Below are 18,043 nucleotides of genomic sequence, written 5' to 3'. Positions count from 1 at the left end.
CAGCTAAAAAACGCAGAGATTTCGCTAAATCTTCGCAGTTGATGATCCGAGAATATTTCAGATGCCCTTGCTGATATACTGTGGGTTCAACTTGTGAAGAACGAGTCTTGAATCGATTCTTAGACAAGAAGTTTTTTGCTTCAAGAATTGTTAAAACAAAACGATTAATTTTCGTACTTTTGTATTTTTTCGGTCAATCCCAGGCCAATTTTGGCTTTGGTAAAAGCTGTAATCAGTTAATTAACACCCTTACCGAGGTGATTTAGCGAGGCAAATCGATCGCACTCGAAGCAGCATACGATCGACTCACATTTGGCTTTATCTCAGCAGAATAGGATTCAACCAATGGTTTGATGAAGAGGGCATGTTTGAGGTGAATAGTTGACTCATACACGACAACTATACGAACACGAATGTCCGCTGGGTTGTCCAATTGACAATCGGTAGTGTACAAGTCGACTGTAAATTAAGTTTGCGTCAGAAAAAAATTGCGCGTAACTTTGAAGCTCCGATAATAAGCAGAGTTTTTTCTTAACATTACGTTCACTATGGCGAGATCTACGCGATATTCAATATTTGTACTGATGTTATTTTGATCCTGACGTTTTTAAGGACACTCGTCGATACACGGTTAGCCCGGCTTCGACCTATGGCGAGACTTTTGGCTTATTGATGCTCATTCGGATAGGCTGCGTGCAACGGATCAAGAGTTACTTCCGAAAATCGCAAGCCATTCCTTCGTACTTCCGCTGCTGTTGGTCCTTTGGTCTCTCTGATGTCTTATTTGCATTCCTGAGGGTCCAATTAGTCTAAAGAGGGTTATGCAGATCAATCTTAAGATGGAGGATTTTTTGATCAAAAAAAAAAGTCTTCAACCCTTTGCATTTTTGGCGAAAATTTTCGCCACAAAACGAGAACCTGTGTTTTCGAAATTTTCCAGCAGGTGCTTTTTTGCTAGCCATTTCGCTCCCCTTGGTCTCACGCTCTTTTTGCTGCGTTTTTCGAGTTCCTGGGGGTCCAATTAGTCAGGAAGGGGTAATTCAAATCGAATCTGAGACCAAAAATTTTCGGCTCCAAAAATGAAAAAAAAGTAAGGCTAACCCCTTTGCATTTTTTGCGAAAATCTTGGCGATTTTGAAAAGTGCTGGAATAAATTCTTTCATGCACTATTCCGAAGTCATTTTGCGGGAAAAATCGATTGGGCGCAGTTCCAATACGCTGCGATCAACGCATCGAAAGTTACAGCCAAAAAACAAAACCTGTGATTATATGAATCATTACGTAATGTTTTTGATGTGTTCTTATACTGAAAATATTTATTGCTATTCCAGGTACAACCCGAGGTGGTTATCGGTGGTTGTTCGAGGTGGTTGGCGATTGTTGGAGGTGGTCGGAGGTGGACGAGGAGGAGGACGAACTGAACTGAGTCTCAAAGTCCTGTTGACATAAAAGCAGCTATTCGATAGAAATTATAGTTTATAGTTTACACAGCCCGTTGCATGATATTTCATTATAAATACATATGTTTCAATGTATTTAGGAATAATTTATCAAATATACAGAGGTCATGTGCAAATAATAAATGAATTGATTCGACCGCAGTTTGATGTATTCATTAGAGCTTTGACAATAAATTTAAGCTTTGTTACTTCTTTCATTTTATTATGGATAATCAAAAACATTTCCGACTATTCGTGCTGTGGAAGCATGGGGATTAAACCAAATGTAGCAAAAGATTAGAAACAGTGTATGTAGAGTACGGGTATTTTTCTAATAATGCAAATAGAATAGAATACCACGCCTTGCGAATTAGCTTTCCAGACAGAGATGAATGATGAATTTTAAGGACTGCATTATCGTTGTTGAATACTCTATGGCTCATGGGAAAAGAAAATCTGTAACGATAAAATTGATGCACCGGATCATCGTCGACTTTAACTTTTGAAATGTCCTACCATTTTCGAACAGCTCCTACCTCCCCCTGCCACCTCCGACCATCAATGGCCACTTTCGACCACCCCCTATCACCTTCTGCCAGCGCCGACCACCTCCTACCATTTCCGAACACCTCCAACCATCCTATTGACCTGTATTACTAGATTAGCTATGATATGAAAAAAGAAGAATTATTCATTTCGAAATGGGATTCTATTCGAGGCACGCTCGATGTATTCCATAACATCAGTATTCATAATTATTCCAACAACTTTTCATTTGCTCTCTCGATCTTGAATTTTCATAGGCATAGAATCGAAACGCTGGTTTAGCTGGTCGGAAGTGAAGAATCTGCGTTGGGCGGAGGAGCGGAATTGTTTTTCGAAAAGTATTCGGATGGAAAAAAATTCAGAGTAACTGCAATACATAACGGATGCGCTAATTCTGAACGAGATGAAGTGGATGCTTCGTATATGAGACAGTATTTAACGCTGCGTAGTGATTTAAAGGCCTAGAAAGGTGATAGGGAGAGAAAGAACGAAGCTGCTCAAAACTTCGAGTGTATTTTAATAAACATTTGAAAGATACGAGCGAAATTTTTCATCATCCAACTGTCGCAGAACGGCAGCGTTATTATCCGACCCGTTCACTGAAGAATACATCTTCAGTCAACGGCTGACCATCGAAGGGCCTGGCCGCTTGAGTCTGAAATCGGCAGGAGAGATGAAGTGTGTATTTCTTGTATGAAACGTGAAAACTAAAAGCATTATACATCATATCATATCATCATACATCATACATCATACATCGTACATCATACATCTTCATACATAGTATTAAAGGTCGAAACCAAAATTTGGATGTCGGATGTTCAGAAAGTGACGTCACCAATTCAAAATCAGCTAGCCGAATTCCTCAGTCTGGAAACAACCGCGCAGTAGAGCGGACGGATGAGAGTCGCGCTCCGCAAATTTCTAGTACCGGGTTCTCAACCTCCCGGATCCCGCGCTTCGGGTCCGCTACGTATTACAAGTACCGGGTTCTCAACCTCCCGGATCCCGCGCTTCGGGTCCGCTACGCGGTGAAATTCGACTTCCAGGATAAGCGCTCCGTGGTTCCTGGTTCACGTTTACAATAAATTATTTCAATTCGTTTTTCGCGCAACCCCAAATTCGGTACCTGTCAGTCCGCTAATAAAATTTCTCGACTTCCAGGATAAGCGCTCCGTGGTTCCTGGTTCACGTTTACAATAAATTATTTCAATTCGTTTTTCGCGCAACCCCAAATCCGGTACCTGTCAGTCCGCTAATAAAATTTCTCGACTTCCAGGATAAGCGCTCCGTGGTTCCTGGTTCACGTTTACAATAAATTATTTCAATTCGTTTTTCGCGCAACCCCAAATTCGGTACCTGTCAGTCCGCTAATAAAATTTCTCGACTTCCAGAATAAGCGCTCCGTGGTTCCTGGTTCACGTTTACAATAAATTATTTCAATTCGTTTTTCGCGCAACCCCAAATCCGGTACCTGTCAGTCCGCTAATAAAATTTCTCGACTTCCAGGATAAGCGCTCCGTGGTTCCTGGTTCACGTTTACAATAAATTATTTCAATTCGTTTTTCGCGCAACCCCAAATTCGGTACCTGTCAGTCCGCTAATAAAATTTCTCGACTTCCAGGATAAGCGCTCCGTGGTTCCTGGTTCACGTTTACAATAAATTATTTCAATTCGTTTTTCGCGCAACCCCAAATTCGGTACCTGTCAGTCCGCTAATAAAATTTCTCGACTTCCAGGATAAGCGCTCCGTGGTTCCTGGTTCACGTTTACAATAAATTATTTCAATTCGTTTTTCGCGCAACCCCAAATCCGGTACCTGTCAGTCCGCTAATAAAATTTCTCGACTTCCAGGATAAGCGCTCCGTGGTTCCTGGTTCACGTTTACAATAAATTATTTCAATTCGTTTTTCGCGCAACCCCAAATTCGGTACCTGTCAGTCCGCTAATAAAATTTCTCGACTTCCAAAATAAGCGCTCCGTGGTTCCTGGTTCACGTTTACAATAAATTATTTCAATTCGTTTTTCGCGCAACCCCAAATCCGGTACCTGTCAGTCCGCTAATAAAATTTCTCGACTTCCAGGATAAGCGCTCCGTGGTTCCTGGTTCACGTTTACAATAAATTATTTCAATTCGTTTTTCGCGCAACCCCAAATCCGGTACCTGTCAGTCCGCTAATAAAATTTCTCGACTTCCAGGATAAGCGCTCCGTGGTTCCTGGTTCACGTTTACAATAAATTATTTCAATTCGTTTTTCGCGCAACCCCAAATCCGGTACCTGTCAGTCCGCTAATAAAATTTCTCGACTTCCAGGATAAGCGCTCCGTGGTTCCTGGTTCACGTTTACAATAAATTATTTCAATTCGTTTTTCGCGCAACCCCAAATTCGGTACCTGTCGGTGCGCTAATAAAATTTCTATAAATTTACAATCTTCTCATAATCTTTTTGGTAAAATATGTCGATAAAAAAATTATATCAAACCTTACACATTATTTTTGATTTGTTCTCACGCTGAAAATATTTATTAGTATTCGAGGTATAACCTGAGGTGGTTGAAGGTGGTCGGAGGTGGACGAGGAGGAGTACGAGGAGGACGAGGATTTGTGCTGGGTGAGTAAAACACTTTTATAATATTTGATGGCAATTGTAATTATATTTCATCTGAAACATTACGAACTTGTCACGTTTACAATAAATTATTTCAATTCATTTTTCGTGCAAGCACATATTCAGTAGCTATGAATAATCTTATACAATTTATTATATTATTAATTAACTGATTAATATTCTTTTAATATTTAATGGCAATTGTAATTATATTTCATCTGAAATATTACAAACTTGTCACGTTTACAATAAATTATTTCAATTCATTTTTCATGCAAGCACATATTCAGTGGCTATGAAGAATCTTGTACAATATATTATATTATTAATCAATTGATTAATTACATTCATCCTTACACAATATTTTTGATGTGTTCCTATACTAAAAATATTCATTATTATTCCAGGTATTACCCGAGGTGGTCGGAGGTGGACGAGGAGGAGGACGAGCTGGACGAGGAGGAGGACCAGGTGGACGAGGAGGAGGACGAGGTGGACGAGGAGGAGGCGGGGTGGGTCGTGGGAGAGGACCTCTCCTCTCCTCAGAGGAGGGGAGGGGGGGGGGGGGGGGCAGGGAAGGGGGAGTGGTGGGCGGGGAGGGGGAAGGGAAGGGAAGGGGCGGGGAGGGGGAGGGAGGGGGGGGAGGGCGGGTGGGCGGGAGGGAGGGAGGGAGGGAGGGAGGGAGGGAGGGCGGGCGGGCGGGAGGGAGGGCGAGGGGGGGGGGGCGTGTATTGCTCTATTAACTCTAACGGGCTTGCATCGACATCCGTCCTCTACTCTCTCCCGCCCTCCCTCCCTCCCTCCCACCCACCCACCCTCCCTCCCTCCCTCCCTCCCTCCCGCCCTCCCGCCCTCCCTCCCTGCCCCTCCCCGCCACCCTCCCCTCCCCACCCCTTCCCTTCCCTTCCCTTCCCTTCCCCCTCCCCGCCCACCACTCCCCCTCCCCGCCCACCACTCCCCCTTCCCTGCCCCTCCCCCTCCCCTCCTCTGAGGAGAGGAGAGGTCCTCTCCCACGACCCACCCCGCCTCCTCCTCGTCCACCTCGTCCTCCTCCTCGTCCACCTGGTCCTCCTCCTCGTCCAGCTCGTCCTCCTCCTCGTCCACCTCCGACCACCTCGGGTGATACCTGGAATAATAATGAATATTTTTAGTATAGGAACACATCAAAAATATTGTGTAAGGATGAATGTAATTAATCAATTGATTAATAATATAATAAATTGTACAAGATTATTCATAGCTACTGAATATGTGCTTGCACGAAAAATGAATTGAAATAATTTATTGTAAACGTGACAAGTTTGTAATATTTCAGATGAAATATAATTACAATTGCCATTAAATATTAAAAGAATATTAATTAGTTAATTAATAATATAATAAATTGTATAAGATTATTCATAGCTACTGAATATGTGCTTGCACGAAAAATGAATTGAAATAATTTATTGTAAACGTGACAAGTTTGTAATGTTTCAGATGAAATATAATTACAATTGCCATCAAATATTATAAAAGTGTTTTACTCACCCAGCACAAATCCTCGTCCTCCTCGTACTCCTCCTCGTCCACCTCCGACCACCTTCAACCACCTCAGGTTATACCTCGAATACTAATAAATATTTTCAGCGTGAGAACAAATCAAAAATAATGTGTAAGGTTTGATATAATTTTTTTATCGACATATTTTACCAAAAAGATTATGAGAAGATTGTAAATTTATAGAAATTTTATTAGCGCACCGACAGCTACTGAATTTGGGCGTGCGCGAAAAACGAATTGAAATAATTTATTGTAAACGTGAACCAGGAACCACGGAGCGCTTATCCTGGAAGTCGAGAAATTTTATTAGCGGACTGACAGGTACCGGATTTGGGGTCGCGCGAAAAATGAATTGAAATAATTTATTGTAAACGTGAACCAGGAACCACGGAGCGCTTATTCTGGAAGTCGAGAAATTTTATTAGCGGACTGACAGGTACCGAATTTGGGGTTGCGCGAAAAACGAATTGAAATAATTTATTGTAAACGTGAACCAGGAACCACGGAGCGCTTATCCTGGAAGTCGAGAAATTTTATTAGCGGACTGACAGCTACCGAATTTGGGGTTGCGCGAAAAACGAATTGAAATAATTTATTGTAAACGTGAACCAGGAACCACGGAGCGCTTATCCTGGAAGTCGAGAAATTTTATTAGCGGACTGACAGGTACCGGATTTGGGGTTGCGCGAAAAACGAATTGAAATAATTTATTGTAAACGTGAACCAGGAACCACGGAGCGCTTATCCTGGAAGTCGAGAAATTTTATTAGCGGACTGACAGGTACCGGATTTGGGGTTGCGCGAAAAACGAATTGAAATAATTTATTGTAAACGTGAACCAGGAACCACGGAGCGCTTATTCTGGAAGTCGAGAAATTTTATTAGCGGACTGACAGGTACCGAATTTGGGGTTGCGCGAAAAACGAATTGAAATAATTTATTGTAAACGTGAACCAGGAACCACGGAGCGCTTATCCTGGAAGTCGAGAAATTTTATTAGCGGACTGACAGGTACCGAATTTGGGGTTGCGCGAAAAACGAATTGAAATAATTTATTGTAAACGTGAACCAGGAACCACGGAGCGCTTATCCTGGAAGTCGAGAAATTTTATTAGCGGACTGACAGGTACCGGATTTGGGGTTGCGCGAAAAACGAATTGAAATAATTTATTGTAAACGTGAACCAGGAACCACGGAGCGCTTATCCTGGAAGTCGAGAAATTTTATTAGCGGACTGACAGGTACCGGATTTGGGGTTGCGCGAAAAACGAATTGAAATAATTTATTGTAAACGTGAACCAGGAACCACGGAGCGCTTATTCTGGAAGTCGAGAAATTTTATTAGCGGACTGACAGGTACCGAATTTGGGGTTGCGCGAAAAACGAATTGAAATAATTTATTGTAAACGTGAACCAGGAACCACGGAGCGCTTATCCTGGAAGTCGAGAAATTTTATTAGCGGACTGACAGGTACCGAATTTGGGGTTGCGCGAAAAACGAATTGAAATAATTTATTGTAAACGTGAACCAGGAACCACGGAGCGCTTATCCTGGAAGTCGAGAAATTTTATTAGCGGACTGACAGGTACCGGATTTGGGGTTGCGCGAAAAACGAATTGAAATAATTTATTGTAAACGTGAACCAGGAACCACGGAGCGCTTATTCTGGAAGTCGAGAAATTTTATTAGCGGACTGACAGGTACCGAATTTGGGGTTGCGCGAAAAACGAATTGAAATAATTTATTGTAAACGTGAACCAGGAACCACGGAGCGCTTATCCTGGAAGTCGAGAAATTTTATTAGCGGACTGACAGGTACCGAATTTGGGGTTGCGCGAAAAACGAATTGAAATAATTTATTGTAAACGTGAACCAGGAACCACGGAGCGCTTATCCTGGAAGTCGAGAAATTTTATTAGCGGACTGACAGGTACCGGATTTGGGGTTGCGCGAAAAACGAATTGAAATAATTTATTGTAAACGTGAACCAGGAACCACGGAGCGCTTATCCTGGAAGTCGAGAAATTTTATTAGCGGACTGACAGGTACCGGATTTGGGGTTGCGCGAAAAACGAATTGAAATAATTTATTGTAAACGTGAACCAGGAACCACGGAGCGCTTATCCTGGAAGTCGAGAAATTTTATTAGCGGACTGACAGGTACCGGATTTGGGGTTGCGCGAAAAACGAATTGAAATAATTTATTGTAAACGTGAACCAGGAACCACGGAGCGCTTATTTTGGAAGTCGAGAAATTTTATTAGCGGACTGACAGGTACCGAATTTGGGGTTGCGCGAAAAACGAATTGAAATAATTTATTGTAAACGTGAACCAGGAACCACGGAGCGCTTATCCTGGAAGTCGAGAAATTTTATTAGCGGACTGACAGGTACCGAATTTGGGGTTGCGCGAAAAACGAATTGAAATAATTTATTGTAAACGTGAACCAGGAACCACGGAGCGCTTATCCTGGAAGTCGAGAAATTTTATTAGCGGACTGACAGGTACCGGATTTGGGGTTGCGCGAAAAACGAATTGAAATAATTTATTGTAAACGTGAACCAGGAACCACGGAGCGCTTATCCTGGAAGTCGAGAAATTTTATTAGCGGACTGACAGGTACCGGATTTGGGGTTGCGCGAAAAACGAATTGAAATAATTTATTGTAAACGTGAACCAGGAACCACGGAGCGCTTATTCTGGAAGTCGAGAAATTTTATTAGCGGACTGACAGGTACCGAATTTGGGGTTGCGCGAAAAACGAATTGAAATAATTTATTGTAAACGTGAACCAGGAACCACGGAGCGCTTATCCTGGAAGTCGAGAAATTTTATTAGCGGACTGACAGGTACCGAATTTGGGGTTGCGCGAAAAACGAATTGAAATAATTTATTGTAAACGTGAACCAGGAACCACGGAGCGCTTATCCTGGAAGTCGAGAAATTTTATTAGCGGACTGACAGGTACCGGATTTGGGGTTGCGCGAAAAACGAATTGAAATAATTTATTGTAAACGTGAACCAGGAACCACGGAGCGCTTATTCTGGAAGTCGAGAAATTTTATTAGCGGACTGACAGGTACCGAATTTGGGGTTGCGCGAAAAACGAATTGAAATAATTTATTGTAAACGTGAACCAGGAACCACGGAGCGCTTATCCTGGAAGTCGAGAAATTTTATTAGCGGACTGACAGGTACCGAATTTGGGGTTGCGCGAAAAACGAATTGAAATAATTTATTGTAAACGTGAACCAGGAACCACGGAGCGCTTATCCTGGAAGTCGAGAAATTTTATTAGCGGACTGACAGGTACCGGATTTGGGGTTGCGCGAAAAACGAATTGAAATAATTTATTGTAAACGTGAACCAGGAACCACGGAGCGCTTATCCTGGAAGTCGAGAAATTTTATTAGCGGACTGACAGGTACCGAATTTGGGGTTGCGCGAAAAACGAATTGAAATAATTTATTGTAAACGTGAACCAGGAACCACGGAGCGCTTATCCTGGAAGTCGAATTTCACCGCGTAGCGGACCCGAAGCGCGGGATCCGGGAGGTTGAGAACCCGGTACTTGTAATACGTAGCGGACCCGAAGCGCGGGATCCGGGAGGTTGAGAACCCGGTACTAGAAATTTGCGGAGCGCGACTCTCATCCGTCCGCTCTACTGCGCGGTTGTTTCCAGACTGAGGAATTCGGCTAGCTGATTTTGAATTGGTGACGTCACTTTCTGAACATCCGACATCCAAATTTTGGTTTCGACCTTTAATACTATGTATGAAGATGTATGATGTACGATGTATGATGTATGATGTATGATGATATGATATGATGTATAATGCTTTTAGTTTTCACGTTTCATACAAGAAATACACACTTCATCTCTCCTGCCGATTTCAGACTCAAGCGGCCAGGCCCTTCGATGGTCAGCCGTTGACTGAAGATGTATTCTTCAGTGAACGGGTCGGATAATAACGCTGCCGTTCTGCGACAGTTGGATGATGAAAAATTTCGCTCGTATCTTTCAAATGTTTATTAAAATACACTCGAAGTTTTGAGCAGCTTCGTTCTTTCTCTCCCTATCACCTTTCTAGGCCTTTAAATCACTACGCAGCGTTAAATACTGTCTCATATACGAAGCATCCACTTCATCTCGTTCAGAATTAGCGCATCCGTTATGTATTGCAGTTACTCTGAATTTTTTTCCATCCGAATACTTTTCGAAAAACAATTCCGCTCCTCCGCCCAACGCAGATTCTTCACTTCCGACCAGCTAAACCAGCGTTTCGATTCTATGCCTATGAAAATTCAAGATCGAGAGAGCAAATGAAAAGTTGTTGGAATAATTATGAATACTGATGTTATGGAATACATCGAGCGTGCCTCGAATAGAATCCCATTTCGAAATGAATAATTCTTCTTTTTTCATATCATAGCTAATCTAGTAATACAGGTCAATAGGATGGTTGGAGGTGTTCGGAAATGGTAGGAGGTGGTCGGCGCTGGCAGAAGGTGATAGGGGGTGGTCGAAAGTGGCCATTGATGGTCGGAGGTGGCAGGGGGAGGTAGGAGCTGTTCGAAAATGGTAGGACATTTCAAAAGTTAAAGTCGACGATGATCCGGTGCATCAATTTTATCGTTACAGATTTTCTTTTCCCATGAGCCATAGAGTATTCAACAACGATAATGCAGTCCTTAAAATTCATCATTCATCTCTGTCTGGAAAGCTAATTCGCAAGGCGTGGTATTCTATTCTATTTGCATTATTAGAAAAATACCCGTACTCTACATACACTGTTTCTAATCTTTTGCTACATTTGGTTTAATCCCCATGCTTCCACAGCACGAATAGTCGGAAATGTTTTTGATTATCCATAATAAAATGAAAGAAGTAACAAAGCTTAAATTTATTGTCAAAGCTCTAATGAATACATCAAACTGCGGTCGAATCAATTCATTTATTATTTGCACATGACCTCTGTATATTTGATAAATTATTCCTAAATACATTGAAACATATGTATTTATAATGAAATATCATGCAATGGGCTGTGTAAACTATAAACTATAATTTCTATCGAATAGCTGCTTTTATGTCACAGGGCTTTGAGACATGTATGTAGGACATTGGGTTACAAGAACAAATGCGAATTACGAAGAACTCCGTATTAGAGATCAGGATATTCTAGTTCAAGTATACCTATACACAGAAATATGTATGTGAATATACTGAAAACTCTGTGTTTATTGTAAAAGTCTAGTTTTAAATATGTGCATATATGTATATACACATGCATAAGTATATATATACATATATACACATACATGTACATAAATAATTGCCAAGAAATTAGAAACACTCACAACTTGTCGAAATAGAGTAAAACGTAAGGTTAATAATATACAAATTACACAAGCGCACCATAAAACATGGCAAGGGTAATCCTAGTGCAGTGATTGTATAAACTGAAGAAATATACATTTACATATACATGATATAAATTAATAGTCTAGAAAAGAGTATTTAGAGAGCTTATCTAATTCCGATCTTGTCACAATAGATCATTAACATAATCAATATACGGTTAACGCTGTATTAGCTACAGTCACTATTGGAGATAATATTTTTCATCCATTTTTATAGTTATTTAATTTCTTGTACAACAATTTTTCAAATTTTACCGCAAAATGCCCAACGAGTTCTCGTAGTGCAAATACGAGTCCAATCACCTTACAGATGGCATTACATTAATTTTTGCCTTCTCGCGTCGAGTTATAAATATAGAGAAATCTCAATGAGAGCTCATTTCTATAAGATTTATTGTAGTGCTGTATTCGTAGCTGTACCTGTTATTCTATATTATAAACTGTCCTATATTTTCAACATACAGCATAACAATGGCTGAAAGCACAATGGCAAGAAGAGAGGAGCAATTTGCATCTTAATAAATCTTTTCATCTTTATACGTAGCACAGCGATGTCACGTCGGAGGATATGTACTAGTGGATCACTAGGTGGGGCACAGAACTAAAACATAATTGTGTTGAAAATCTTCAACATCTCTTACAGAAAGTTGGTACGTTGCCAGACCTTACATACCAACAATGAATATTCATGGAGGCTATATTCATAAATACTTACAAAAGTAAGCTAATATTAATAATAATAATACTCAGCTATTAAAGTTTCGCTGAGCGCTCCGACCAAGGATTCCATTCCACCGAGAAGCTCTGTTAATTGGCCAGTTGACAGCTGACGCAGTTCTTAAATCAAAATTCTTGATCTTATTACTTTCTTCGTAGAATGGTGATCCTAGAACCTCCTTACTTCTTTCCAAAGTTTCATCCACATCCAGTAGAGATCCTTCGGAGTCAGCAGACCGTTTCATTGACGGACTTTCCTGCAATGCGGAAGATTACAAATTAGTTATATCTTGCAATTACAACGTTGAAGAAAAATGATTAAGATGTAAGCGCCAGTTAAGAAAGTTCCTGACTAAAATTACTCTGAGTAAATAATATGATTTAAAAAGAGCAGAAAGAGGCGGCAGGGTGTGGTAGGAGGTGGACGGAGATGGTTGGCGGTGTTTGGTGGGGGCAGGAGGGGGTAGGAAGTGTTTGGCGGTGGTTGGAAGTGAGCGGCGGTGGTCGGGGAAGTCGAGAACGACGAAGACAACGAGGCGGCGGAGGAAGAAGAGGACGGGGACGAGGTGAACGAAGAGGACGAAGGTGGTCGGAGGTGGGAGGAGGTGGTTGACTACTTCTGATACTAATTCTTCTCCTGATCCTACACCTACTCTTGATCCTTCTCCTATTTGTACTTCTACTGCTACTCCTACTCCTACTCCTGATCCCACTTCTCATCCTACTCCTACTCCTACTACCACTCCTGATCCTATTCCTGATCCTACTCCTACTCCTCCTTCTGATCCTACTCCTATTCCTACTCCTGATCCTACTCCTGACCCTGATCCTACTTTATCAAATATTATAAAAATGTTGAACTCACCGAGCACAAATCCTTGTCTTCCTTGTCCACCTTGTTCTCCTAGTCTTCCTCGTCCTCCTCCTCGTCCACCTCCGACCACCTCCAACCACCGCCAACCACCTCCGACGACCACCGCCAACCACCTCGGGTTATACCCCGAGTACTAATAAATATTTTTAGTATTAGAACACATCAAAAATATTGTGTAAGGATTAATATAATTACTTTATTGACACATTTTACCAGGAAGATTATGAGAAAATTATAAAAAATTGTGGAAAGTTTATTAGCGCATTGAAAGCTGCTGAACTTGGGCTTGCGCGAAAAGTGAATTGAAATAATTTATAGTAAACATGACAAGTGCAAAAACTTTGAGACAAAATATAATTACAATTGCCATCAAATGTTTGGAGGCGGTAGGTATTTTGAGGTGGTTGGTGGTGATCAGAGGTGGTTAATGAGGACGCGGACGACAAGGGGGAAGATGAGGAGGGGGACGAGGTGGCCGAGGAGGACGAAGGTGGTCGGAGGTGGTTCGAGGTGCTCAGAGGTAGTTGGGGGTTGTTGGCGGTGGACGCGGGTACTCTCTTCTCACGGGGATGATCGAGCTGATCCACATTTCGAAGTCGCAGTTGACAAGTAGTCATACGTACTGACTCTCTACCCGCTCATCTCAAGCTTTCATACAGACACTATTTTTGCTGCTACGAATGATTGTGCGAGTTCGTTAGGTAGAGTGGATCGAGCAGAACCCTCTCACGCTCCCAGGCCCACCAGGGCCCACTTGCCGCCGAAAACTGATCACAAAAATTCGCGCAGGGGTATCCGTGTTTATGTTTTTCAATGAACGCCAGTTATCAATTCGTAGACGAACGGTGCTGCTACACGCGGTTCGAATCGACGTCGAATCTGAGAACGAGGTTAAACAGTGGAATGGCGGTTAGTGTTTTAATCATACGTTGCGGATTTGTTTGCGTTTTTATTGCAGATTTTGTAGAATTTTCACCGTAAGCTCCTAAATTATTGTGATAAAATCCTGGTTGACGAGATATTGGAATCAGCTTGGTAAATTTTTCCGTGTTCTCTAACCCTACCACAGTAGTCGGTGAAAATAACGCGCGCGTGGTGGCATTCGGCAGTGTAGATACAGGAAATGAAAGGTTTGCGTCGTTCCGACTTCTGTCATTGTGACCGTATTTTTTTGTTTAAAACAGTACAAATAACTCGATGATACTCCTTGTATATAACAGAATAAATATTATCCACTGTCCCGCCTGCTACTAGAACTATGAAGATCCAAAACGCTAACTACCGGTTCTTCGCTCTTCATAACCTCAATTTACCTTCACAGATTGGCTGTGAACCTTAAGAAATATTTAGTTCAAATTTGAGCCAGTCCTTAACATGGTTCCCCTCGGTCCGTCTCCTAGCCATCAGCAATCTGTTAACAATTCAGCCAGTACACCAACCAGTGGCACTAAGGGCAGTTCAGCTTTGGTAAGTCATTCATACTTTACTCTGCACATGCAGATTTTAGATTCTTCTTTGTGTTGAAAAATTGAGCAACTCCTTCTCATAAAAAAAGTGCAAACTGAATAGGACTCTATGTTTGATTAATTGGCTGTTGAATTTTAGCAATTTTGCAACAAATTATAAGTAGGCCGAAATGATAGTATGGCAGCTCTTAGTAATCGTAAATTATGAATTTTTCAGAAGCCAAATTATACATTGAAGTATACGCTTGCTGGACACACCAAAGCGGTATCTTCTGTCAAGTTTAGTCCGAATGGTGAATGGCTAGCCAGTTCATGTAAGTATGTTTGGGAACTGGTTCGAGATATTTTCTCCTTCAATAACATGACGTACATTCTGTTATTTTGAAAAGTACTGATGCTTTTGTACAATATCTACTACGCTGGTGAAATGTCAATAATGCAAATTTTCCTATTCATTAGCGGCTGACAAGCTTATAAAAATATGGGGATCCTATGATGGCAAATTCGAGAAAACAATATCGGGTCATAAGTTGGGAATTTCGGATGTGGCATGGTCAAGCGATAGCAGATTGTTAGTTTCAGCTTCGGATGACAAAACCCTGAAAATATGGGAGTTGAGCTCTGTGAGTTTTCCACTATGTTATACTGTGGAGGAATTAACACACCTCCATGTAATTCTAATTATAAAAATCTAGCAACCCAAAGCTTTGATTGGCAAAACTGGAAATTATACCCTTCTTTTCAAAGTCTTAACTGGTTCAGTAGAATTTGTAACCCTTAATTAAACTAGTAAACTACAGCATACTCTACTTATAGTCTAACATCCCTCCGGCAAAACTGGGTTCAAAGTTTTGAGTGTATACTTACTACAATTCGTGGCATCTCTATTCAACCTGCCATTTCATGTATATTGTGATTGATTTACTATATTTGAATTTTTCTATATGCATAAGGTTTTTTCAACAGATTTTGAAAGTTGCAAGTTCTTTTGGTCTTCCTCAACTAGGTACTTTAAACTTCCATTCATTTGCCCATCGAAGCTCTTAAAATTTAACTTCACCTAGAATGTGATACAGAAATCATGCATCGATTGATATATTTTCAGGGAAAGTGTCTGAAGACTCTAAAGGGACACAGCAATTACGTATTTTGCTGTAATTTCAATCCTCAATCGAATCTAATTGTATCTGGCTCTGTGAGTAAAACACATTTGACATTAACAATAATTTTACACTATTAAGTGTTTAGGTTATTGTCTTAAGTATGCATTGTACAAATATGACAAAAGTTATTATTCAATACAGATAAATTCTTGTAACACATCAATTAATGCAATTTACTATGTTGCAGTTTGATGAAAGTGTGAGAATATGGGATGTGCGAACTGGAAAATGTTTAAAAACATTACCAGCTCATTCTGATCCTGTCAGTGCAGTGCATTTTAATAGAGATGGCTCATTGATTGTCTCAAGCAGTTACGACGGTCTTTGGTAAGAAATAATCTGAAGAAAACGAGAGATAAACAGATGAAATCCAAGTTCAATTTTACCATTTTCGATTTTGTTTTTGGCAATTTTAGTCGAATTTGGGATACAGCTTCTGGTCAGTGTTTGAAAACGTTAATAGACGACGACAATCCACCTGTATCTTTTGTGAAATTTTCGCCAAATGGAAAATACATATTAGCTGCTACATTGGATAACACATTAAAACTATGGGACTATAGCAAAGGAAAATGCTTAAAAACTTATACTGGTCATCGAAATGAAAAGTATTGCATATTTGCAAATTTCTCAGTCACTGGTGGCAAGGTAAATTTCATAAGTTCGACGTTTTGCATATTACCTAGCTGTTCTTGAATCTAATCTTTAATGTATTTTTTCTGTACAGTGGATTGTATCAGGCTCAGAAGACAGAATGGTTTATATCTGGAACCTACAAACGAAAGAAATCGTTCAAAAATTGCAAGGACACACAGGTAAATCAAATGCATGACTTTGTAGTCCATTAAAAGCCATCTAATAAAAAAAATATTCATGATCAAATATTATACTATATTTCAGATGTTGTTTTGTGTACGACTTGCCATCCTACGGACAACATTATTGCATCTGCAGCATTAGAAGATGATAAAACAATAAAATTATGGAAAAGTGACACATAAATCGAATCTTTACTAATTCAAATAGATAGATTCTTTGTACAAATTACTTAATATCTGTTTCCTATAAAACGTGACTAAAGGAACTATAAAATGAAGAAAATAGAATGGTGATTTTATTTTCGTAAATGTGAAGAACTGACATTTGTGAGATATCAGCGCTTGATTATTGTATGCAGAAATATGACGCGGTATTTTTTGAGGTACAGAGTTTTGGATGATGCACAGTCCAGTTATGTAATTCGGATATGAATCCCGGCATGTCTGTAATCTCTTTGACATTCAAAGAATAATGGAATCGAAAACTTTGTTGCCACGCATGTAAATCTGTTAACATTTTACAGATTCACTTACTTTTAACGATGTAAATACAGACTTTATAGTGCGTTCATTTATTCATAAATATAAAGTGACATCCAGTTATATCTTTGATCTGCAAATGTAGAAAAAAACAAACGATGAAAAGAACAAATTTTTCAAGTGCGCAGACTAATATAGTGGAAGTATTCAACAGTAACGGCCCTTTGAAATACAATAACACGTGCATATTTTTCGATTGTTAATGATGGTCAATTTACTACATAAGGAACGTAAACTTGTCATATCTTATTACCTAGTAAGATCCAAAAATTGATTCTTTCCAACTTTGGCAAAGCGTGAAGCCGTGGCCAGTTCTCATGAGTATTTCATATTTAATAAACTGCTTAAGCATCCTACTGCTTTGTTTCAGCCATTCGTGCGTGTGAAAAAAAAAAAAAAATAGAATAAAAGGGCCTGTATTTGATGATGGTTTGGAACATCTTTCTATATATTTTGGGATCTTTCTGACTACGCAATTGTTTATGTATCATCGTTTACTATGACTTATTTCACAATTAATTATTATTCGGTAATAAGTAAGATCATTTATAATTATTATTTAAATTCTATATTTACGTTTGTAACTACAGATAGTATAGTTTTGTATGGTTCCAGATATGAGAAAATAAATAAATATAACATTGATGCATAAATCTGCAGAGATTGCTATAATTATTACTTGAAATCTAAAATTCAAACTAAGAAAAACAAGTGTGCAAAATAATCATAGCGTAGATACAGTCATAGTAACTCACATAAGGTTCTTAAAAGTTTTGAATAAAAACAGTTTTAAATAGTTTGTTCATTTAAAAATTTTTTTTTCATTACTTTCAATTAGTTATTGTGAAGAATATTAAGAATTAAATTTCATTTTAATTTTTATGAAGTTAAATTTTTATTTT

General features: G+C 39.9%; 1 protein-coding gene and 1 long non-coding RNA gene across 4 annotated transcripts; one reads left to right on the top strand and one right to left on the bottom strand.

Moving 5' to 3' along the window:
- The first annotated feature begins 12,584 nt into the window (after window positions 1–12,584).
- Window positions 12,585–17,525, top strand: LOC124301492 (protein will die slowly). Of its 3 annotated transcripts, none has more exons than XM_046756613.1 (9): window positions 12,585–12,605; window positions 14,476–14,621; window positions 14,838–14,934; window positions 15,080–15,243; window positions 15,726–15,815; window positions 15,971–16,110; window positions 16,200–16,431; window positions 16,511–16,598; window positions 16,684–17,525. In XM_046756613.1, the coding sequence occupies exons 2-9, from the start codon at window positions 14,529–14,531 to the stop codon at window positions 16,782–16,784; spliced, it is 1,005 nt and encodes a 334-aa protein (XP_046612569.1). In that variant the 5' UTR covers window positions 12,585–12,605; window positions 14,476–14,528; the 3' UTR covers window positions 16,785–17,525. The 3 variants fall into 3 exon arrangements, with proteins under 3 accessions (XP_046612569.1, XP_046612568.1, XP_046612567.1); XM_046756612.1 differs by lacking the exon at window positions 12,585–12,605 and adding an exon at window positions 14,045–14,063; XM_046756611.1 differs by lacking the exon at window positions 12,585–12,605 and adding an exon at window positions 14,153–14,284.
- On the bottom strand, window positions 13,245–14,266 carry LOC124301493 (uncharacterized). Its single transcript, XR_006907496.1, has 3 exons — window positions 14,131–14,266; window positions 13,516–14,033; window positions 13,245–13,287 (listed from the first exon to the last, which is right to left on the bottom strand). It is a non-coding gene; the product is annotated as an uncharacterized LOC124301493 (long non-coding RNA).
- Window positions 17,526–18,043: the final 518 nt, after the last annotated feature.

This window comes from Neodiprion virginianus, chromosome 3 (assembly GCF_021901495.1).
Source record: "Neodiprion virginianus isolate iyNeoVirg1 chromosome 3, iyNeoVirg1.1, whole genome shotgun sequence".
Classification (NCBI taxonomy): domain Eukaryota; kingdom Metazoa; phylum Arthropoda; class Insecta; order Hymenoptera; family Diprionidae; genus Neodiprion; species Neodiprion virginianus.
Note: the sequence above shows the minus strand (reverse complement) of the source record. Positions and strands in the feature narration are given on the sequence as shown.